Source organism: Budorcas taxicolor, chromosome 1, assembly GCF_023091745.1.
Source record: "Budorcas taxicolor isolate Tak-1 chromosome 1, Takin1.1, whole genome shotgun sequence".
Lineage (NCBI taxonomy): Eukaryota > Metazoa > Chordata > Mammalia > Artiodactyla > Bovidae > Budorcas > Budorcas taxicolor.
In genome coordinates, this window is record NC_068910.1 from 146,754,564 (window position 1) to 146,780,533 (window position 25,970).

The 25,970-nt window shown below is 37.4% G+C and overlaps 1 protein-coding gene across 4 annotated transcripts in view; it reads right to left on the reverse strand.

Moving 5' to 3' along the window:
* The window catches only part of VPS8 (VPS8 subunit of CORVET complex), a 302,450-nt gene that overhangs the window by 204,358 nt on the left and 72,122 nt on the right, over positions 1 to 25,970 (reverse strand). For all 4 annotated transcript variants that reach the window (XM_052647321.1, XM_052647322.1, XM_052647320.1 and 1 more), the window contains 2 exons: positions 9,802 to 9,848; positions 3,625 to 3,847 (listed from right to left, as the gene is read on the reverse strand). In XM_052647321.1, coding sequence (XP_052503281.1) covers positions 3,625 to 3,847; positions 9,802 to 9,848 — 270 coding nt within the window. The remainder of the gene's footprint in view (positions 1 to 3,624; positions 3,848 to 9,801; positions 9,849 to 25,970) is intronic.

Genomic DNA, 25,970 nt, shown 5'->3' on the forward strand with positions numbered 1-25,970 from the left:
TTGGAAGAGGGTGTTTGCTATGACCAGTGCATTTTCTTGGCAAAACTCTATTAGTCTTTGCCCTGCTTCATTCCGCATTCCAAGGCCAAATTTGCCTGTTACTCCAGGTGTTTCTTGACTTCCTACTTTTGCATTCCAGTCCCCTATAATGAAAAGGACATCTTCTTTGGGTGTTAGTTCTACAAGGTCTTGTAGGTCTTCATAAAACCGTTCAACTTCAGTTTCTTCAGTGTTACTGGTTGGGGCATAGACTTGGATAACTGTGATATTGAATGGTTTGTCTTGGAGACGAACAGAGATCATTCTGTCATTTTTGAGATTGCATCCAAGTACTGCATTTTGGACTCTTTTGTTGACCATGATGGCTACTCTATTTCTTCTGAGAAGTTATGACTTCTGGAAGACAAGTTATGACCAACCTAGATAGCATATTCAAAAGCAGAGACATTACTTTGCCAACAAAAGTCTGTCTAGTCAAGGCTATGGTTTTTCCAGTAGTCATGTATGGATGTGAGAGTTGGACTGTGAAGAAGGCTGAGCACTGAAAAATTGATGCTTTTGAACTGTGGTGTTGGAGAAGACTCATGAGAGTCCCTTGGACTGCAAGGAGATCCAACCAGTCCATTCTAAAGGAGATCAGCCCTGGGATTTCTTTTTAAGGAATAATGCTAAAGCTGAAACTCTAGTACTTTGGCCACCTCATGAGAAGAGTTGACTCACTGGAAAAGAATGATGCTGGCAGGGATTGGGAGCAGGAGGAGAAGGGGACGACAGAGAATGAGGTGACTGGAAGGCATCACTGACTCAAAGGACTTGAGTCTGAGTGAACCCTGGGAGTTGGTGATGGGCAGGGAGGCCTGGCGTGCTGCGATTCATGGGGTCACAAAGAGTCGGACATGACTGAGTGACTGAACTGAACTGAACCTCCTCTCTGACCCACGTATTCAACCACTGACTTGATATTTTCACCTAAATGTCTATGTCAAGTAGTATCTCAAAATAAAACTGTAAAATATACCTCCTGATTTTGTCTCCTACACTCAGACCTATCCCAGTCTTCCAATCTTCTTAAGGGAATTACTATCCACATTGCTTCTCAAGCCAAAATATTAGGCAAGAGTCTTAAATTCTCTCCTTCCACACCTTCAGGTCTGATTCATCAGAAAATGAGTTCTACCCCTAAAACATACCCAAAGTCACACCATCTCTCTTCACCTCACCACCACCATCTCTGGCCAGTATACCTCCTTTTGACTAGCTCTTAACCAATTTCCTTGCTTCTTCTCTACTTGGTACCCATCTCTCATTCTGCTGCTGCTGCTAAGTCACTCAGTCGTGTCCGACTCTGTGCGACCCCAGAGACGGCAGCCCACCAGGCTCCCCCGTCCCTGGGATTCTCCAGGCAAGAACACTGGAGTGGGTTGCCATTTCCTTCTCCAGTGCATGAAAGTGAAAAGTGAAACTGAAGTCGCTCAGTCGTCCGACTCTTAGCGACCCCATAGACTGCAGCCTACCAGGCTCCTCTGTCCATGGGATTTTCCATTCTGCTACCCATAAGCAAATCAGTGTAATCTCATTTAAAATCATTTGATGAGTTCACTTAACATTCAGAATAAAATAGAGAAATCTGTACCCTGCCCTGAAAGGGCTACCTCTCTTTTTCAATCAAGTTTTTCTTTCATTTGTAACTTTAACACCAAAGGGCTTCCCCTGTGGCTCAATGATAAAGAATCTGACCACAGTGCAGGAGACACAGGAGACTTGGGTTCAATTCCTAGGTCAGAAAGATCCCCTGAAGGAGGGCATGGCAACTCACTTCAGTATTCTTGCCTGGAGAATCCTATGGACAGAGGAGCCTGGTGGACTACAGTGCATAGGGTCATAGAGTCAGACATGACTGAGTGACTAAGCATGTTAATACCGAAGGCATATCTTTTTTTCTTTTGCTTTTTTGCATCAGCTGTTGCTTTTACTCATAACAATCTTCTCCTCCAAGATCTTTGCATTACTGATTCCTCTTGCCATTCAGATTCCAGAATCAATCAGACTCAATGCTACTTTCTCAAGAAAGTTTTCTATAATAATCTAAGACAGTCTCTCATTCTCTCTTTACCTATTGCCTGTTTGGCTTTTAACAGAAGACTTGTTTTGGATATTTTTGGTTTGTTTACTTGTCTTTTACTGTCAAACTTTTTTTTTTTTTTTTTTGCTAATGTAAGCCTTATGAGCCTTGTCCACTAGTTTCATGAAAGCATACTCAGAGCCTGTCATTCAATAAATTCTTCTTGAATTAATGAATAAATGCTATTGAAGGAATTTGGGAAATACCATTTGATATAGTGGACATGGAGGTCATTACAGACTAGTGAAAGCAAAGTTGAAGAATTATTAGGATGTGAATGAAATGGAAGAAGCAATCTAGAAAATACTTTCAAAGTGTGGGAAAGAAAGGAGAGAAAGAGTGGGGGAAGGAAGGAATCTGGCTGCAAGGGGGAAATGAGATATGGTGGTAAGGCAAGAGCAAGAAGGGGAAGGTTTGATACAGAGAGAAAGGAATCTGAGGGGGAGATTGCTTAAACTGCTTTTTTAACATGAAAAAGAGTAGATATATTAACCCAGTTTCAGAGAAAAGCTAAAAATGTTGGAAGGAGAAGAAATTAGAAATTTCTCTTGTATCAGTGACAGGTAAATAAAGCTAGAAAGATAACATGCTCTCAAATCAATGGACCTAATGTCAGGTGTGACGATTATGCCAACTTGCCCACGTGACAGAAAGGCATATATAGAAGAGGAACTGGTTTTTGCAAACTCACAGGCATTCATACAGATCTTCCAGGAAGAAAACAACAATCATTTTTCAAACCCTTCATTTCCATGTGATTTTGCACATTAAAAAAAAAAAAAACCTATTGGTCCCTCTAACTTTGTAAGTCACTCATATTTTAGATCATAGGGCTCAGCCTCTTGGTATCTTTGTGCCTTTGCTCATAATTGGACTAACGCGAAACTGAAGAGTTAAATGAAGAGTTAGTAAAGTGTCTTAGGTCAGATACATACTTGCTCCTTAATTAAGGACTTAAAACTTGTTTTGGAGAGCTCAGATATACTAAAAGCAGGTTGGCTAATCAAGCTAAAATGTCTGAAAATTTGCTTCTTATACTATGCTCTGTATTTCAAAACAAAGTATGAAAGTTATCAACTCTGGACATATAAACCAACTTTTCAAAAAAATGGCTTCATACTCTCTAGAGTAAAAATATTCTATTATTCATGTGAAAGTACTTATAGTTGAAATTCATTTGCAGGATGAAAACTGTAGTAGTGAACAAATTGATGAAGGAGGATCAGCCAATAATTATTTATTGAGCAACTACCAAATATAAACTAAGAGGTCTGGGGGCTGTCAAAGAAACCAAAGGCTTGCAGGATTTTCATATCTAGCTCTCAATAAAGAACACTTCAAAGAAATATACTGATAAATAAGAGGTCTCATACACTTGTATTACCAAAAAGTCCTCAAAAATAATTGGGGTTGATAGAGTGAGGCCTAATAAAATCAGATAAATATAATCAATAAAGGAATGATGTCTATTCCATTATTTAGTAGACTGCCTATAAACTCACCTGTTGAATATCTAGGCTGGTGATATCCATATGTACAATGAGGGCTTCCACATTTTCCATTAACTTTTTATCTTGGAAATGAACAATCAAGTCTTTCATTACCTGGGGTGTGATCCCCACCAATTTATCACTTAAAATATATGGTTCAAGGCACTCCAGAAACACTCCTTTGGCCACTGAATTCTCACTTAATTTGTCATACACCTGGCTAAATAAAAGATCCCTGTAACAGAATGGGGAAAAATACTTTTAGGAACATTCCAACCATCCATTAAATTCAGTCTACTAAGTATATCTCATCTTTCTCCTATTTCAACATCCAAGTTTATTAAAAATAGCAACAATATTTGCATAGAGCTTTATGTTTAGGAAAATCTATTATATATACTATCCTAATTAATTTGCCCAATACTTTTTACACATAAAAAGTGCTGAGTAAGTTAAATAATTTGCTGGAAGTCAGTTAGCTAACAAGGGGATGAAGTCAGAATTTGAATCAGTCTTCGGGCCTAAACTCTGTGCTGAATCCCTTACGACACACTGCTTCTTAAAGACAATACCAATACGAGAGCAGGTAGTACAGAGACTATGATGACATAGAAAAAAATTAAGCGAACTATTCACAATTTATCCTTTCCTCTTTCCTGGTATCTAAATCTTCCCATCTGATCTGCATGGCCAATTTGCTTCTTTATCTAGTTCTTGCCCCTTGCTTCCCAAAGGGTTTAGGTAGTGATAATTGAGGGAAAGGAAAAAGAAAATGTTCAATATTTTAAAAACATGGCTGAAAACTCTTATTGCAGAAACAAACAAAAAAATGTAATTAATCAAATGCTGCCACACTCAACTGTTTTATTTATTTTGCATTTCTGCAAAAAATAAGTTTACTTTTTTTTTAAGATTTTTTATGTGGACCATTTTTAAAGTCTTTATTGAATTTATTACAATATTGCTTCTGTTTTTTATTTTTATTTATTTATTATTGGATTTTTGGCCAAGAGGTATGTGCGATCTCACCTCCCTGATCAGGAAGTGAACGTGCATCCCCTGCACTGGAATGTGACATCTTAACCACTGACCCACCAGGGAAATCCCCAGGAATAATTTTAGAGTTATAGTCTTAATTTTGTTTTCATGCAATTATATGATAAGCATTATTCTAAGTTTCTAGTCACTTTTTAAATTATCATTTTGTCTGTGTCAATATGCCGAAACATCAGAATTTATTTAGCTATTCCTGTAGGATAACACTTATTTCTACTATTTCACTATTATGAGTAACGCCACAATGAACATCTCCTCATGTAGTCTTTCCACTTGGGGTACTTATTAATAATTCCTTAGTCATTCTACTTTTAGAAATTTATTTAAAGTCAAAAGATACCAAAAAAAAAGTGTGGCATTTAAATGGTGCTAGGAAAACTGGACACCAAAGTGTAAAAGAATGAAATTTGAACACTTCTAACACCATACACAAAAATAAACTCAAAATGGATTAAAAACTTAAATGTAAGGCCAGAAACTATAAAGCTCTTAGAGGAAAACATAGGCTGTACACACTTTGACCTAAATCACAGCAAGATTCTCTCCAACCCACCTACTAAATTAATGAAAATAAAAACCAAAACAGACAAATGGGACCTAAAAAAACCTAAAAGCTTTTTCACAGCAAAGGAAACTATAAACAAGGTGTAAAGACAACCCTCAGAAAGGGAAAAAATAATTGCAAACGAAGCAACTGATAAAGAGTTAATCTCCAAAATATATAAGTAGCTCATATAGCTCAGTATCAGAAAAACAAACAACCCCATCAAATTAAGGGCAGAAGACCAATAAACAGCATTTCTCCAAAGAAGACATAAAGATGGCCAATAAACACATGAAAAGATGCTCAATACTGCTTATTATTAGAGAAACGGAAACCAAAACTACAATGAGGTATCATCTCACACTAGTCAGAATGGGCATCATCAAAAAATTTACAAATAAATGCTGGAGAGGATATGGCGAAAAGGGAACCCTCCTGCACTGCTTTTGGGAATGTAAACGGATACAGTCATTAAGGAGAACAGTATGAAGATTCCTTTAGAAACTAAGAATAAATCTACCATATGACCCAGCAGTGCCACTACTGGGCATATACCCTAAGAAAACCACAATTCAAAAAGACACATAAACCCCAATGATCACTGCGGCAACATCTTCAATAGCCAGGACACGGAAGCAACCTAGATGTCCATCAACAGATGAATGGATAATGAAGTTGTGGTACAGTTAAACAATGGAGTATTACTCAGCCATACAAAGGAATGAATTTGAGTCAGTTGTAGAGAGGTGGATGAACCTAGAGTTTCTTATATAGAGTGAAGTGAGTCAGAAAGAGAAAAACAAGTATTGTATATTAACACACACACACACATATATGGAATCTAGAAAAATAATACACTGATGAACCTAGTAGAGAACAGACCTGTTGACACGGGAAGGTGGGGGAAGGTGAGAGTGGGGCAAATTGAGGAAATAGCACTGACATACATAGACTATCATGTGTAAAACAGATAAAGAGAAGTTGCTAAATAATACAGGGAGCCCAGCCTGCCACTCTGTAGGTGACACAGGGGAGGGAAGGGAGGAGGGGGATATTTTACATATATATAATTAAGGCTGATTCGTGTTGTTGTATAGCAGAAACCAACAAAATTGTAAAGCAATGTTTCACCAATTAAAAAATAAATAAATTTTTAAAAAACTAAATTATCTCCAAAAAGCATCACAGCACCAATCCACATAGCCATCAGCAATGTATAATTTCAACAGTGTCAATGGACAATTGTCTTTAGTTTTTTTCCCCATATAATTTAATTATAAATTAAACAATATCACTGTTTTCAGTTCTCTGATGACTGGCAATCTGTGTTTCTATGCATACAATGTACTGACGTATATAATTCACTGATTCTTTAATTCTCTCTTTTTTTAAATAACTGTGCTAATTCTATTTATCTGTTAGGATTGATTGATTACTTATTTGCTAAATGTGTAATTTTACATATGTGCCTCACATCAGCTGTGAAAAGTGGTAGATGGTTCATCCACAGATGTGGTCTTTTATGACAAGTTCCACAAAAAGGACAGAGTAGATTCTGAAAGTAATGGGATGGGGACTTGCCTCACCTGAAGTCCTGGAAAGGGACAAATGATAAATGGACTGGCTACAACTGCACAGAACCCCACATTGCTTTCTTTTTTTTAACAGTCTTTTATTTTATTGATTTATTTTCATTATTTATTTTGCTGTGCTAGGTCTTAGTTGCAGCATGTGAGATTTAGCTCCTCAACCAGGGATCAAACCTGGGCCCCCTGCACTGAGAGTGCAGAGTCTTAGCCACTGGACCATCAGGGAAGTCCCAATAGGCTTTTATTTTATTTTTAATGGAAAATAATTACTTTACAATATTGTGATGGTTTCTGCCATATATCAACATGAATCAACAATAGGTATACATGTGTCCCCTCCCTCTTAAACCTCCCTCCCCATCCCATCCCTCTGGGTTGTCACAGAGCACCAGCTTTGGGTTCCCTGTATCATACAGCAAATTCTCACTGGCCATATACTTCACATATGGTAAGCATGCTTCAGTGCTACACTCTCAAATCATCCCACCTTCTCTCTTCCCTACTGCATCCAAAGTCTGTTCTCTATGTCTGCATCTCCACTGCTGCCCTGTAGGTATGTTCATCAGTACCATCTTTCTAGATTCCATATATATGCATTAATATATGGTATTTGTATTTCTCACTTACTTCACTTTGTATAATAGGCTCTAGGTTTGCTTCATGCTGCTTTTCAATAAACAGTATTTGTAATATTGGGGGGGTCTGTATCCATTAATTTTTTTCTCATAGCCACAAATGTAATTTTTGCATCACTTTCCCCTTTGCATTTATTGGAGTATTTTCCATGTTAGTTTCATTTTAAATCAATAGTCCATTACATTTTTGTGATTACCAACTACTAGCCAAGTAAAAGAAACTGAGATTAATGAAGCTTTACTATAAGAAAGGTAAAATAAGAGTAACAAAGTAACTCTAATGAATTTAAGGAAAATGTCATATTTGCTAGCCCTTGCACTCTGTAATGGGTTGTTAAAAACAACAAGCTAGGAAAGATAATTATATATTTCAGCTCAGCACAAGAAGTCTGGGGGAGGAGAATTAAAGAGCTAAAAATTCAGTAACCAAAGCATAAAAGTTGACAAATAAGGCACTCCTGTGACAAACTGCAGCATGCAGGGCTGGTAAGATTAATGGCAAAACTATGTTTCTTTTTTAACCAGTAAGAGGCTATAATAAAGAAGCAAGAAAAATATAACTCAGCAACTCCTATCTGCATCTCTAACTGCAAATAAAAATAAAACAAAATTCTAAGACATCTTCTCATCATCCTGGGAGAATATTTATTAGAGCATCAGAGAAAGAGGGAGAAAGAAAAGTACATACAAAAAAAGTTTTTGGCTCTTGTGTTTCTCTCTGTACTTAGGCATTACTCTTCAGGGTGCGGACTTTGTTTCCTGGAAGGGCTAATTTCAAAACAGAAGTTTATTACTTCAAACTTAGCTCCCTACAGAGAGTGTAGCAGAAAAAATCCATTCTGAATAACAGAGGGCCATCAAAAAGGTCTTCTACATAACTTTTAATACTCGTATTAAAGATTCTATTTGGAGTTTATCATTCATAACTTCAAATTGACAGAGAAAATTAGTAAATTCACTTTCTGAACTATCAATTTAACGATTAAAAAATGTGAAGAACTCAGCTTTGATGATGCGATAATGACAAATTCAGAGACTGTCTGAAGGCAGCAAGAGCATCAATCCTAACACTGGCCAGTGTACACTGAAGATATAAACAGAACCAAACAACACCCCACTAGATATAAGAGAAATATCTTCCATGGGTCTTTATAAAGAAGACAATATAATGCAAATGTAAATACAATATAATGTATAATGTAAAACAACGTTCTCAACAATACCCCAACCGTGAATACAATATACCTCACTGGATAATTACATTTAATGTTATAGCTAAAACACTGGAATGAATGAGCCCTAAGTAAACAGAAGCTAGAGCCCTTTGTGACTTAACTGAAGGTCTGACACAGCAAATAAATGTCTTCTTGATAACCTTCACTGATCCTTTCTAGCATGATCCAACTGTGTATGATTTAGGCAGCCTGAACAGACATCAATCCATGAGTCAAGACAGCACTGCACAGGGTTTGGGGAGTGTCTGCCCTGGATCCTCAGAGGTGTCCTCCACTACCGAAGAGGCAGCGCAAGCTGACGTTAAGAGCAAAGCCCAGGAGCCAGACCGCCTGCATGAGAACCCTACCTTTGCTCCTCAAAAGAGGCATGAGTAAGCTTTGCAAGTTACTTAATCACACACTGCTTCTGGAACCTCATGTGTAAAATGAAGATAATGATACCTACCTCATTATTATAAAAGTTAAATTGATACCTACGTCACTATTATAAAAGTTAAATAACTTGTTATAAAAGATAGACAAATTAATGGAAAGTACTTAGAACAAAATCTGGAATATAGGATGCTAACTATTATTATAAATCTGAAGAATTATGAAATAGCACAGGCTGGTTAATTTACACAGTTATTATTTAAATAAACAGAATCTAATCAAGAGTTTATTTACACTGATTTCTTTTAAACAAAGAGGCTCCAAAAACCAACACTGTGGAAACACAGTAAAGCCTGCCTTTTTTTGAATGGTATGAAATACTGTGTTTTAGTGATGATTCATAAAAAAGCATATATATATATATATATATATATATATGCTCTCTTATATATAGATATATATATATATAGTGCATGAATCATACACTTTTAAGATCTTTAAGTAGTACTGTTCTTTTGCTATGTTCTTCATCTCCACTATTCTGCCACATAAATTTACAGATGATATACCCAACAGCATCTATATTGGACAAGTTAGTTTTATTAGGTAAATGGACTGAAAATTTTTAAAGAATCAAATTTCTGTAAATTCATTGTTTTAAAAAACCATTCAGTCAAATTCATAGCAGTATATTATAATATAAGCAAGAGGCAAGTAGGATTCAAAATAATTGAATCTGACAGGCAATGTATACTCACTTCCGCTGTAGCAAAAGGCAGTAATCAACTATGACCGGTACCATATCCTGTAGAGAAACAATAAAGAAAGCATCAGAACCACATCTCTGTCCAATGGCCCCCTGGATAGACACAACACAGAATAAAAGTAGTCTGTTTCAGATACTGGTAAACTGTTGGGAGAATATAACTTGGCACTATACTTTTGGGAAGCAATTTGGCGTTCTGTGTCAAAAGCCTTAAATATGTGAAAACACTTTTACCCAGTAGTTCTGTCTGGAAATATACCCTAAATACATTTAAGAAGAAAAAAAAATGTATTAAGGTATTCTCTACAGCTCTATACTAAAAGAAAGGGGAGAAGGAGGCAGAGGGGAGGAGACATTGAAATTAAATATACAACATGGGAAAACAGTTAATTTGCTATTTAAATAAAATATTATGTAGATATTGTACGTTAATAAACAGCATACAACATTATAACAACATTGAAAATATGTAATTATCTCACACTTTCGTAAAGAAAATCTACAAGGAAAGAAATAGATCAAATTAATAATATAATACAGTTAGTTGGTCCCACTGGTGGCTCAGGTGATTAAAGTTGTCCATATTTTGCCACAATCCTCCAAACCAGCTATTTTAAGGTTGATTTAATTTCTCAGTTTCAAAATATTCTGATTTTTTAAAATTCATCATGTATAGACTCACATCAAGCAAATGGCAACCCATAATTTTGGCCTTTTTAAAGAGAAACCGTTTGAGGAAGGAGCAGTAGCTAATTATGACTAGAACTTGTCAAGTACTCAAGCATTAACATTTCAGCAGTGCTCTTTCATTTTCTGTTAGCTGAGGAGCAATGGTTTCCTTTAAACATCCTGGAAGGCTTAGGTTATGTGCAGAAGAAGATCCTACAGAAGAGAGGAGACACTATGTGAAGAGAATACCACATGCTTAACAACCCTTTGACAAAAAGAACAAAAGCTAAGGAATCCTTATTATCTGTTGAGAAGTAAGCGGAAGAAGGACCTACGATTCTGAAAGGCTATTCTTGCACCACCATCCTGCTTCCTTTAGTTATCAATATTCCTCCTGACTACATTAGAACCTTACTTAGGTTCTTCAAAAACAGAAACTAAAACCATAGATTTGAAACATGTTAGAGCTGTATTAAGTCTAAACCCTGCGTGAGAATACAGAGTGAGATGAATAATCTCCAGGAGAAAACAAAACAAAAAAAACTTCTTAGAAACATTGGGGAAATTTAATAAACACTCTTTAAAATACATAGTTGAGCTCCCCCTGCCCCCAAATAGGGGCAATACCCAGGGTTTAAAATTGAAAAGGGAACTGCAAACCAAAACAATAATGCCTGAGCTGTCACTCAGACTGCCTTATAAATTTGTTATTCATATAAGAGCTTGGGTTTTAATGTCAGAAACAAGCTGAGGCCTTGATTCTTGCAACATAAAGAAGTGAAACAAAGACCCTCCTAAAACCAGGATTCTTAAAAGATGCCTCCTTAGTGAAAGAAAATTGCGGGGATGGGGGTGACAGGGAATAGAAAGCATAGAGAGATCACAAGAAAAGCTGTCTGTCTCTGCCTGGATGCCTGGACTCAGTAGGGATAAATTTGTACTCTCTGAAAATTTATAATCAAGATCCTGCCTACAGGTGGACTTGGGACTTGAATTTACATTATTTCCCTAGTAATGAACATCTCTATTACCCAAGAAATAAACATAAAAGATGATCCTGAAAAAAGGATACTCCTTGTGCACTTCAAAGAAGAAAATTCCAGAAACAGTATTTGACACAGGCAAAATAAGACCTGAAAAAGTCCCACTAAAGATGTGCTCAAAATAAAAAATTTTAAAAGCACCTACATTTGAATCGGTTCTAATGAGGTGGATGAAACTGGAGCCAATTATACAGAATGAAGTAAGCCAGAAAGAAAAACACCAATACAGGATACTAACACATATATATGGAATTTAGAAAGATGGTAACAATAACCCTGTATACGGGACAGCAAAAGAGACACAGATGTATAGAACAGTCTTTTGGACTCTGTGGGAGAGGGAGAGGGTGGGATGATTTGGGAGAATGGCATTGAAACATGTATAATATCATATAAGAAACGAATCACCAGTCCAGGTTCAATGCAGAATACAGGATGCTTGGGGCTGGTGCACTGGGATGACCCAGAGGGATGGTATGGGGAGGGAGATGGGAGGGGGGTTCAGGATGGGGAACATGTGTACACCCGTGGCGGATTCATGTTGATGTATGGCAAAACCAATACAATACTGTAAAGTAATTAGCCCCCAATTAAAACAAATAAATTTAAATTTAAAAAATAAATAAAAGCACTTCATGAAATAATGTGCCATAAGTAAATGGCAGCAGAAAATACAAACAACAGGGGGAGACCCATAAAACTTCAAATATTATAATTACTAGGTAGAATTATTAAAGTATATTCAGAATTATTAAAGGCCTAAATAAGGAATTAAGTGCCTAGCCTAGTATTAAGTACTAAGGATAAACTACAGGGATAACGGAGAGTGAAACCACCAGATTAATACATGCAGACAAATCATTCTGCTGATTCTATAAAGGGAGGATCTCAAAAACCAAGACTGAAGATAGATGGCCATTATAGTCCAAGATGGAAACAGGAGATTAAACAGGAGATTAACAGGAGGGGTAATGAGAGGAGGCATAAAAAATGGCAGATAGAATCAGTAACTATAAAGAAAAACCAGAGAGGCTGGTGACAGACTGGTTGTGGGTAGGAAGGCATAAGGAGTCTATGAAACTGCTAAGTTTCTAGTTTGAGTGATGGTTAGATGACTATGTCATGAAATGAGACAAGGAATAAAAGAGGGAGTGTCAGAAGAAGAAGCTAAATGTAGCCTGGGCTATCATAATAGCTTTGAGGAACATCTTTACTTAGATGTTGAACGGTAAGCAATTGGATATAGTAATCTAAAACACGTGGGTAACAATTACACACTTCTAAGTTACGAGAGGAAATATTATACATGAATAAAACTGTCCAGCAATAACAGGGGGAAAAAAATCAGTGAACAGTGAACTACATCTTGAGGACGACCAATATTTATGACATGGTCAGAGAATGGAAACAAAATCCAACTCAGGAACAGTCACAAAGGTTTAAAAGTTAGAAGAAAAGAAAAAGAACAAAAAAAGAAGAGCATACAATCATAGATATCTACAGGATACAGAATTTTAAAAAGGAAAGAGTGATCATCACTGTTTAATACAGCACTGGGGATGAAAAAAGATGAACATTTTATTTTATTTATAGATTAGGATATCATCAGTATCAGTAGTAAAAAGGTGTTTTATCTTCGTGATTAGATGGTAAGCACAGTAATGAGTGAGAACCAGCTTGCAGAGAATTGGGGGGAGTAAGGTGAGAAGGGAAGGAGGAGGAGAGGGGGAGGAAGACGAAGAGAAAACATCAATATATGCGTAACTGAAACCCCTGAATAAGAAAACTAAAACAACGGAATAGAACAAATAGTTCAAGATACAATCCAAGAAAACCTTCCTGAGATTTTTTTTTTTTTTTTAAAACAGCCATCAATCTACATATTGGGCTTCCCTGGTAGCTCAGAGGTTAAAGCATCTGCCTGGAATGCTGGAGACCCGGGTTCAATCCCTGGGTCGGGATGATCCCCTGAAGGAAACGGAACCCCACTCCAGTACTCTTGCCTAGAGAATCCCATGGAGGGAGGAGCCTGGTAGGCTACAGTCCATGGGGTCGCAAAGAGTCGGACACGACTGAGCGACTTCACACAATCTACATATTAACAGTGCAGGAAAAAAAATGGCCTAGGATGATTATTCTGAGACTCAGTAAAATTACTGGGTTACCCAAACTAAGTAGCCAGTAAAATAAGATGAATTTTGAGAGAGGACAAAAAACCACCTGGCCAGCCTCAGATTTCCCCACAGTAGTATTCAATGACAGAAGATAACAGAAAAACATTTTCAAGATCATTAAGGAAAGGCAAAATGCTTTTCAATATAAAAGCTAGAAACCAACAATTTGAAGACTCAACAACTCAAAAATCATTGTTCTCTTGAGGATTCCCTTTTTTTTAACCTCTTCCATATTATTTTACTTTTGGCCAAATCTTGACCAAATAGCCTCCATATCTGGAAAAAAAAGATGTGTCTTTTATTAAACATTTGTCCCTTCTGTTTAGAAGCCTATCATTTTATAGCCAAGAATGTGAAGCATGATATTCTTCTTCATGAAATATGAATTCAAAGAACATTTGAAAAATACATACAGACATTTTAAAAGATAAAATGCCCTCTGTAATTTTACCACTAAGAGAAAATAAAATATTATTTAAAATGATTATATTTCTTTGCCTTTTTCTAATCATTTAGCATAATTAAGATATCAGTTGGCTCTCAAAGTGTGACTCATAAGAGGACCACAGGAGGTCTTCAAGACTCAAGAGTTTTGTGAAGTCAAACATTTTCATGATATTATAATCTTAATAATAATACGAAGATTTCACTTTTATTATTCAGCATGTTCACATTTGCAAATATAATACCACAAGGGTCAGTTAAACTGCTGTCTTCTTAGCCGGAGTCCAAGCAGTGGAACCAATCTATACTAGCAGTCATCATATTCTTCCCAGTCATACTCTCAGAGGAGAGGGAAAAAATGCCATTTTCTCTCAAGACTGCCCTTAGGGGGATTCCTCGGTGGTTCAGCGGTTAAGAATTCGCCTACCAATGCAGCTGGACATGGGTTTGATCCCTGGTCAGGAAAGATCCCACATACTGCAGGACAGCTTAGCCCACCGCTGTAACAGGAGGAACCACCACAATGAGAAGCCCACACACGGCAACTACAGAGTAGCCCCACCTCACCACAACTAGAGAAAGGCCGTGAGCAACAACGACTCAGCGCAGTCAAAGAAAACAAAAAAAAAAGACTGTCTTTGATGAAGCAGTGCTTTTTATTAATTTTATTAAATCTCAACCTTCAAGTTACATTAAAAAAAAATGTGTGATGAAACAAAAAGCAGGACTAAAGCACTTCTGTGGCACAGCAAAGCACTATAGCTGTCTCAACAAAAGCACTCGTGCAGCTGTTCAAGTTGTGAGCTGAACCAATCACTTCTATCACGGAGTACGATGATTGACAGAAAATGATATATGTTCAGACTTTAGTGTATGACAAAAACTTTCAGAAATGGAACACAGTAAAGCTGTCACTTTAAGGGAAAAAAAGGAACATGTTGCTAATGATTAAAATTCAAGATTTCAATTGAAAATAAGAATTTTGGAAATCATACAGCCACTACTGTGAGCTTTACAGCTTCAGGGTAGTTAAAGACTTTACTGATGAAACTGGAGGTGATTCATTAGCCCTTGGTTTTTTTGGCCTCATGGTGTGACTTGTAGAATCTGTTTCTCTAACAGGAATTGAGCCTGGGCCCCCTCGACAGTGAGAGTGCAGAGTCCTAACCAATGGACCACCAGGCAATTAGCCTTTCTTGAAGGAACTGATTCAGCAGCCAAGAAATGACTGGGGAAACTATAGCAAAAGCACTGGTGATCAGCAGGAACTATATTTAACTAAAAAAGTAAGCCTAAAACAAACAGATACCCTGACAGTAAGGAAAAGACTTCTATGAAGGCAAATTGGGAGGAGAAAGAAAAAAAAAGGTTGGAGGGAGATTAAGTGGCCTCATCTGCATATTGGTAGTCAAAAGATATCCTTTAAAACTCACAAACTTAGAAGTAGAAACATTTTTAACACTATAAAAGATAATGGTTAAAATCTGGTACAGAGGAGGGGTTCAGGAGGAAGAATAAAGAAAATTATTTAAAAAAAAAAAAGAAAGAAAATTATGCTAAGGAGGAAGAATAAAGAAAATTGTGCTAAATTCAATAACAGAAAGGACCAATGCCCTCCCACCAAAAAAAATAGAGGATGACAGGAACTATACAATACCATAATTACAAAGGTAATCACTGGAATAAAAGACACAATCTTACATATCAGAAGTACAGTAAAGTGGTAAAAGGTTTTCTTTTAAAAAAATAAAAACAAAAAATATTTGTTTTAATTCACCTAAGATTTTCAGATTGAAATCTGAAAAAACCAAAAATCTAAAATCTTAAAAAAAAGCCAACCCTCAAACTCCATGCAAAGAAAAACAGGATTGTGATCAGATTAAATGTTGTTTATCAGCTAAAGTAAAATTGAGGCTAAAATGATATTGAGTAAATAAACCATCATGAATATCAATTTCCTATTTCTATATGCCAAATTACAACATGGTACATTCTATATTAGACAGTGCTAATGCTCCTAAGGCTTAGAAGATGGAACGAAAAAGAGAGAAAAGAGCACTGTAACAGGGCACTTTAATTCACTTCTCACTGTCCACGAGAAACTGGGTGGACGAAAAAAGGGCAAGGATTTAGGATATCTAACAATTTTTAAAAATCTGACTGATAATCAACTATTTATTCTCTGTGAAAACACACAAAACACTATATTTCAAGCACTGATGGAACACTAATAAAAGTGATCATACATTGGGCCACAGACACACCAAAAAAAAAACCTTAAATAAACTCCAAAAAGTAGAATTAGTACAGAAAACATTATCTGATTCCCAATACAAAAAAAATAGAAAGGAATCATACATCAGAAAATAAATGTTCTTTCCACCTAAAAAATAAACTTTCTCTAAAACTCTTCAAAGAAGGAATACTAACCACATTTGAAGATTATAAAGTCAATAATGACAGTGGTACACACTGAACTGACTCTTTACTGACTCAGCCACCAGGGAAACCCATGAATACTGGAGTGGGTAACCTATCCCTTATCCAAGGGAACTATCTTATCCAGGGGAACTACCCGACCCAGGAATTGAACCAGGGTCTCCTGCATTGCAGGTTGATTCTTTACCAGCTGAGCTACCAGGGAAGCCCACTGAATTGATAGCTTTAAAGAAATCTATAAATTGACATTTTTAGAACTCCAACATCAGCAAAGCATACATTTTTCTTAAAAACACAGGACATTTACTAAGATAAATGATGTATTTTAGGCCATAAAGCAAGTTTCAAATTTAAAAAGATTCAAGTCATACAAAGTATGTTCTCAGACCACAATGAAATTAAATCAGAAATTAACAAAATAAGTAACAACAGAGATGACATCGCTATAGATTCTCCACATATGAAAAGGGTAATGAAAATGTCATGAGTTGATGCTGAATGATGAAACTTAGATGAAATGACTGAATTTAAGATAGAAAATATCAATGCTCACTCAAATAGAAACAGAACTACATAATCTTCTAAGAAAATGTGCTTTAAAACTTTCCTACAAAGAAAACTCAAGACTTTGATACTTTCAATGGTAAATTTTATCAAACATTTAAGAATAAATGATATTAAGTGTTATAATAATTATTAAATTCAACTCTTCCATAACACTTTTGAAAAGGAGGTAATAATTCACAACTAATTCTATGAAGTCAGCATAACTCCAACACCAAAACCACACAGGTATCACAAGAAAACGAAAGTGATTACCATTCTGTATGAACACAGATATTCACATTAGAAAGGATAATATCTTATAACCAAGCGGATTTACCTAAGGAATGTCCGGTTGAGTCCAGTTCAGTCGCTCAGTCGTGTCTGACTCTTTGTGACCCCATGAATCGAAGCACGCAGGCCTCCCTGTCCATCACCAACTCCCGGAGTTCACTCAGACTCACATCCATTGAGACAGGGATCAAGACCATCCCCATGGAAAAGAAATCCAAAAGAGCAAAATGGCGGTCTGGGGAGGCCTTACAAATAGCTGTGAAATGAAGAGAAGCAAAAAGCAAAGGAGAAACGGAAAGATATAAGCATCCGAATGAAGAGTTCCAAAGAATAGCAACGAGAGATAAGAAAGCCTTCTTAAGTGATCAATGCAAAGAAATAGAGGAAAAGACCAGAATGGGAAAGACTAGAGATCTCTTCAAGAAAATTAGAGATACCAAGGGAACATTTCATGCAAAGATGGGCTCGATAAAGGACAGAAATGGTATGGACCTAAAAGAAGCAGAAGATACTAAGAAGAGGTGGCAAGAATACACAGAAGAACTGTACAAAAAAGATCTTCACAACCCAGACAATCACGATGGTGTGATCACTCATCTAGAGCCAGACATCCTGGAATGTGAAGTCAAGCGGGCCTTAGAAAGTATCACTACGAACAAAGCTAGTGGAGGTGATGGAATTCCAGTTGAGCTGTTTCAAATCCTGAAAGATGATGCTATGAAAGTGCTGCACTCAATAGGCCAGCAAATTTGGAAAACTCAGCAGTGGCCACAGGACTAGAAAAGTTCAGTTTCCATTTCAATTTCAAAGAAAGGCAATGCCAAAGAATGATCAAATGACCACACAATTGCACTCATCTCACACACTAGCAAAGTAATGCTCAAAATTCTCCAAGCCAGGCTTCAGCAATACATGAACTGTAAACTTCCAGATGCTCAGGCTGATTTTAGAAAAGGCAGAGGAACCAGAGATCAAATTGCCAACATCCGCTGGATCATGGAAAAAGCAAGAGCGTTCCAGAAAAACATCTATTTCTGCTTTATTGACTATGCCAAAGCCTTTGACTGTGTGGATCACAATCAACTGTGGAAAATTCTGAGAGAGATGGGGATACCAGACCACCTGACCTGCCTCTTGAGAAACCTGTATGCAGGTCAGGAAGCAACAGTTAGAACTGGACATGGAACAACAGACTGGTTCCAAATAGGAAAAGGAGTACGTCAAGGCTGTATATTGTCACCCTGCTTATTTAACTTATATGCAGAGTACATCATGAGAATTGCTGAGCTGGAGGAAGCACAAGCTGGAATCAAGATTGCCGGGAGAAATATCAATAACCTCAGATATGCAGATGACACCACCCTTATGGCAGAAAGCAAAGAAGAACTAAAGAGCCTCTTGATGAAAGTGAAAGAGGAGAGTGAAAAAGTTGGCTTAAAGCTCAACATTCGGAAAACTAAGATCATGGCATCTGGTCCCATCACTTCATGGGAAATAGATGGGGAAACAGTGGCTGACTTTATTTTGGAGGGCTCCAAAATCACCACAGATGGTGACTGCAGTCATGAAATTAAAAGACACTTACTACTTGGAAAGTTATGACCAACCTAGATAGCATATTCAAAAGCAGAGACATTACGTTGTCAACAAAGGTCCATCTAGTCAAGGCTATGGTTTTTCCTGTGGTCATGTATGGATGTGAGAGTTGGACTGTGAAGAAGGCTGAGCGCCGAAGAATTGATGCTTTTGAACTGTGGTATTGGAGAAGATTCTTGAGGGTCCCTTGGACTGCAAGGAGATCCAACCAGTCCATTCTAAAGGAGATCAGTCCTGGGTGTTCATTGGAAAGACTGCTGCTAAAGCTGAAACTCCAGTACTTTGGCCACCTCATGCTAAGAGCTGACTCATTGGAAAAGACTCTGATGCTGGGAGGGACTGGGGGCAGGAGGAGAAGGGGACGACAGAGGATGCGATGGTTGGATGGCATCACCGACTCAATGGACATGAGTCTGAGTGAACTCTGGGAGATGGTGATGGACAGGGAGGCCTGGCGTGCTGCGATTCATGGGGTCGCAAAGAGTCGGACACGACTGAGCGACTGAACTGAACTGAACTGTAAAACTTAAAAGAACACACACAGGAAAAAATCTTCAGGATCCTAGGTTAAGCAAAGAGTTCTTAGACATGATGCCAAAGCATAAAAGAAAAAGAAACTGGACTTCATCAAAATCTAAAACTTTTGATCTTCAAAAGGCCCTGCTAAAAAGTGTGAAAGGGAAAGTTACTGACTGGAAGAATCATCTATTTGACAAAAAACTAGAATGTAGAATACATTTTTTTAAAAATCTAAAATTATCAAAACTCAACAGTAAAATGGAAATCTCATTAGAACATAGGCAAAACACAGGCACAAAATTTGACAGAAGTTAAACCACAATGAGATATCACTACACATCTATCAGAATAGCAAAAATAAAATTGAGAGTGACTTCACCAAATACTGGTGAGGACATGGACAAACCAGATCATTCATATATTGTTGCTGAAAATATAAAATGGTACAACCACTCTGGAAAACAATTTGGTAGTTTCTTAAAAAAAAATTAAACATGTAGCTATTGTATAATCCAGCAACTGCACTCTTGAACATTTCTTGCAGAGAAATGAAGAAAGCTTATACAAACTTATATACGAAAGTTTATAGCAGCTTTATTTTTAACAGCCCCAACCTGGAAACAATGTAGATGTCCTTCAGCGAGTGAATGGCTAATCATACTGTGGCATGTCCATCCATACTATGGAATACCACTCAGCAATAAAAAGCAACAAACTACTGACAGATACAACCACCTAGATGAATCCCCAAGGAATTAAGTTGAATTTTAAAAGGTCAATTCCCAAAGGTTACATACTAAAAATCCTATTTACATAGCATTCTTGAAATGACAAAATGATAGAAATGGAGAACAATTAATGGTTGCCAAGGGTTAAGAAATGGGGTGGCAGGGAGAGAGTAGTCATGGCTACAGAAGGGCATAATGAGGGATGCATGTGGTGATGATGCTGTTTTTTGGTATCTTTACTGCACTGGGTCAATATCCTGGTTAAATACTTGTACTATAGTTTTGCAAAATGTTCCCACTCGGAAAAACTGAGTTAAGAGTATAATGGATCTGTTTACATTAATTTTTGCAACTAAATGTGAATCTACAATGATTCAAGAGCTTCCCAGGTGGTGCTAGTGGTAAAGAACCCCCGTGCCAATTCAGGAGACATAAGAGATGAGGGTTCGATCCCTGGGTCTGGAAGATCCCCTGGAGTGGGGCATGGCAACCCACTCTGGTATTCTTGCTTAGAGAATCCCATGGACAGAGGAGCCTTGCAAGCTACAGTGCACAGGGTCACACAGAGTTGGACACAAGTGAAGTGACTTAGCATGCATGTACAATGATCTAAACATTTAAAATTTAATTAAAAGAACACTGCTAATTATTATAGAAATGCAAATCAAAACTACAGTGAGATATCACCTTACTCCAGCCAGAATAGCTATCATCAAAAAAATCCGCAAACAATAAATGCTGAAGAGGGTGTGGAGAGAAGGGAAATCTCCTAAACTGTTGGTGAGAAAGTAAACAGGTACAGCTACTATGGAGAACAGTATGAAGGTTCCTTAAAACTAAAAACAGAACTGTCATATGAACCTACTGGGCATATATCTGGAGAAATTCATGATCCAAAAGGATACATGCCCCCCAGTGTTCACTGCAGCACTGTTTACAATAGCCTAGAAATGGAAGCAACTTAAGTACCCATCAGCAGATAAATGGCTTTAGAAGATGCGGTTTATATATATAATGGAATACTACTCAGCCATAAAAAAGAACGAAATAATGCCATTTGCAGCAACATGGATGGACACAGACATTGTCATACTGAGTGACGTCAGACAGAGAAGGAGAAATAATGACATCCTTTGTATGTGAAGTCTAAAAAGAAATTATACAAATGAACTTGCACAACAGAAAGGGACTCACCCACTTAGAAAATGAACTTATGGTTACCAGAGAGAAGAATGAGAGGAAGAGATAGTTAGGACGTTTGGGGTGGACATGTACCTACTGTATAGCACATGGAACTCTGCTGGAGAAAGACCACTTGCAACAACAAAGACACATCACAGCCAAAAATAAACAAACAGATATACATAATTTAAAAAGAAAAAAGAAAAAGACCAGTTCTTCTACTGAAGCAAAACCCTCAGTCCATCCAGCCAGACCTGTCTACACATGCCTCACTATGAGATATTGGGAGATCAAGGGCCGACATGCAGACTCCAAGTCCTCCTGCCTGTGCTGTGTGCTGCTTGCTTATTTGATTGTCTTGCAACACAGATACTGTGAGCAACATCTGCTTTAAGCAGGAGATTCCTCTGAGTCTCAAAAGCATACAAGGCCATCCCTGAGAAACAGCTGAATTTTTGGTCTCCAGAATTTTTAAAAAGTAAACGTTTTTCTAATCTCTTCCTCAATACACAGCCCTATAAGTGATCAGGTGACCAAAGAAGATTGTTCCTCTTGTTAGATATCTGTGTATATTTAAGATTAATTTTAAAAGACAATATGGATATGTGACTTACATGCTGAGCTGACACAAGACCTAAATTTAAGCATGTCAATTGTCTGAGTGACTGAATAGATCATTTTATTGCATTGTGACTGTCTTACCATCTGCCGACTAAAGATAGAATCTCTGGCTTTCCCTATTTCATGGGGATGATGTGAAAAGAAATGATATAGTAGATGCAGATTCCTTTGCAATATAACTAGAGCAATATAATTCTCATAATTTATATCCTAAAAATCAATCAGGCAATAAAAAATGCATTGTTTGATAATGATTCAAAATCTTAACGTCTAGAATATATATGTACACCAAAGCAGATACACATACCTAAACACACACACATCTGAGATAGATAGATCAACAGATCAATCCATCTCTGCAGGTGCTCAGAATTAAACAGCTGGTATTCCAATATTAGTACACAAACACCGTGAACAGCTATATATAAATAGCTCTCTGTATGCATAAGTGTGTATATGTATTTTTCCTTCTTTTTTCTTTTCAGATATCATTATAACAAAATAATCTGGTAAGGAAAAAAATCTGACTCCCTACAACCAACATTTTTAAACAAGCCTCAGAGATAAAGCAGTGTGCTGGACACCAGTACTGTTTTTCCTTCTTCAAATCATTTCAGGGAAGCATGAATTAGACAAGGAAAGCTCTCCTGCTTCATCCTACATTTAGCTTTTAGTCCCTGTCCACTCTTTGGCATGAACTCTTAATACAAAAATAAATGCCAACGGCTGCAATAACAAAGGCCTTGAACGTTCTTATTGACATGGAAATGTAAAATGAAACCGGGAAGGGAGCCTGGTAATGATTAACGTAAGGTTTCACTTTAAAGATATTTTAAAATTGTATAACTTTTCAAATCTTTTTAAGGTTGATTCATATTTTTTAAATGCTTTGGGTTTATTTAACCTCTACTCTGTAACATGAACAAACAAAGATAAATGTAGCAAGATAAAATAACCAAAAATACATGAAAATGCTTCCACAGTTCACTTGGCAACTCAGATACCAGAAAAGCCAAAGGGACGGACTGTTTCTGGAGTTGTTAGCTATGTTGACTACTACTGAGGACCAATAAGATGAGGAATAAAAGGGCCCAAGATCATTCAAATATGATTACTATGATTACCCTAAAATGAATTCATTTGTATTTTCACTTTTGTATATATTTTAGTATCTTCCTAAAACCACATTATTATTTAGGTCTTCTTTATTGCAAAGTGACCTAGCTGACAACATACTGGTCTGAAATTTTCAAAGAATAAACTGCAAGGTGTATAGAATAGGGTCAATGCTCCCAAGTCAAAGAGGCTGGATGCCTACTATGGTTTAATTTACTGTATGATACTACGCAAGTTATTCAACCTCTCTCTGCGTCTGTTTATACTTGTAAGCATCTGTAAAATGGGGATAAATAATAATACCTAATCCTCAAGTGTGTTATCAAGATTAAATGAGATACCTGCCAGGCATATAGCATACAGTAATATTAATCATGACTATGGACATCTGTGCTGCAAAGGCTAAGTTTTATTCTCAGTTCAAACCTCCCAGAGTTAGACTGAAGACAGCTAGGTTTAAAATATATTTCTTAAGGCAAACACAGTATACAAGATAAATTCATGTATTTTTAAAAATTCCTTCAACAAATACTTATCAAAATCAAGGGCACTAAACCAGATGCTGGGAATACAGTGGTGAAAAGATTAAAAAATGGTCTCTGAACTCATACAAGTCCCTAGCCTTACAAAGTCTACCTGGGGAAGACACACTGAATGAGTGATTTAAGTGACAATTTTTACAAAGAAATGAATCTGACAATCTGGAAGTCAGAGGAAGTGATGTTTAAGCTGGCCCCTGAGAATACACAGTAGCTAAAAAAAAAGGGCGGGGGTAAGCATTTTTTATGCATAGAACACACCATGGGCAAAGGCTCTGAGTCAACAAAGAACAGCAATACCAAGGATCTGACAAGAACTCTGAGGTATGAAAGGGATACAGAGAATTAGGGGAATACAGGCAGGGATAGATCACACAGAGCCCTAGAAACCGCCTGGGAATTCAGTCTTTACTGTGAAATGAGAAGCCCTTAAGATATTTTAAAATCCTGAGAGTCTCATGTCTAAACGTAATACATTTCTCTCTGGCTGCTGTGTGGAAAAATGGTCTCTAAAGTACAATAAGACTATGTACAGCAAGATCAGTGCAGAGGCTATGGTAATATACCAAGAGAAGACTGATAGTGATGTGGAACAGGCCAGTGGCAGACTAGACAGAATGATTAAATTGGAGAAATAGTCAAGACGCAGGAAAGGGAACAAGTCAAAGACAAGAATCATTCAATTTACTTTAGGTGGACATGGATCCAATCACTAAAACAGGGGTCATCAGATAAGGTTTTGAGAGGAAATGTTCAGAGCCTGGTGGGCTGCCATCTATAGGGTCGCACAGAGTCAGACACGACTGATGTGACTTAGCAGCAGAGGCAGTTCATGAGTTTGAAAGTGAAAATATTAGTCTTCAGTCATGTCTGACTCTTTGTGACCCCACGGACTGTAGCCGACCAGGCTCCTCTGTCAATGGAATTCTCCAGGCAGGAATACTGGAATGGGTTGCCCTTTCCTTTTCCAGGGGATCTTCCTGACCCAGGGATCAAACCCGGGTCTCCTGCACTGTAGGCAGATTCTTTACCATCTGAGGCACCAGGGAAGACCCTCATGAGTTTGAGGCACCTATAAAACATCCAAGTGAAGATGTAAATGGACAACTTAACTATAGGGATCTTGGAACTCAGAACAACTTAGGTTGGAGGTAATAGTAAGATAGCTATTTACCTATGTCACAAGATAAAGTAATGATTCTTAAACTTCCAACATGCTGATGAATCATCTCAGGGGCTGATTTCAAATCCTGGTCACCAATTTCAGAAAGCCTAACTCAGCAGAACAGGGAAATAACTCAAGAAAGGCATTTTTAACAAATAACTCTCGAGTGACAGACAATACCTTGAGAATGAACACAGAAAGACATTAGTAGCAAGACAGAGAGGAAGAAAAACCTGGAATGTATGATACCAGAGAAGCCAGACAGACAGACTTGTTTCCAGAGTTGTAAACTGTGTTGACTGCTAATGAGGACCAATAAGATGAGGAATAAAAGGGCCCAAAGAATTCATAGACAAGGAATGAGAGGGAGGTGAGGAGACGAAGACAGCTATGTGTGGCTCTGTTGAGACTGTACAAACAAGAGGCATAATAAGACTATGGGAGATGGCATGGGGCAAAGAAGGGATTTGTTTGCTGTCTGACTTTGTTTTTAGGAGCTTCCCTGGCAGCTCAGACAGTAAAGAATCTGCCTATAATGTAGGAGACCCAGGTTCAATCCCTGGGTCAGGGCAACCTACCCCGTATTCTTGCCTGGAAATCCCATGGAGAGAGGAGCCTGGTGGGCTACAGTCCACAAGGTCACAAAAAGGCAGACACGATTGAGCAACTAACACTTTCACGCTTTGTTTTGGGGATAAGAAAGACAGCCTGAAGAAAAGGCAAGGTTCAAGATGTATGAGACAAGAGAACACTTTAATTCTCTTTGATCTTACTAGCTATTATACAAATAAATGATAATTATAGGTTCGAACCTTTCTTAGACAAATAAAAGCCAAAGCCTGTCAAAAACATCATGAGATCCAAAAGCTATCTTCTGTAGTTAAGATAGGGCAAATATTGATTGATCTTTGGAGGAAAGCAAAAACACTGAATGGCATTATATATTCTGATTCTAAGGAAAAGGTGAGGCTCCTCCTCAAAGGTAAAGATTAAAACTGAGACAGCAGGCATGAGTGCCACCTGCTGGTAAAATGTAAATGCTCAGTTTGTTTCTTTTTTTTGGCCATGCCACAGGGCATGTGGGATCTT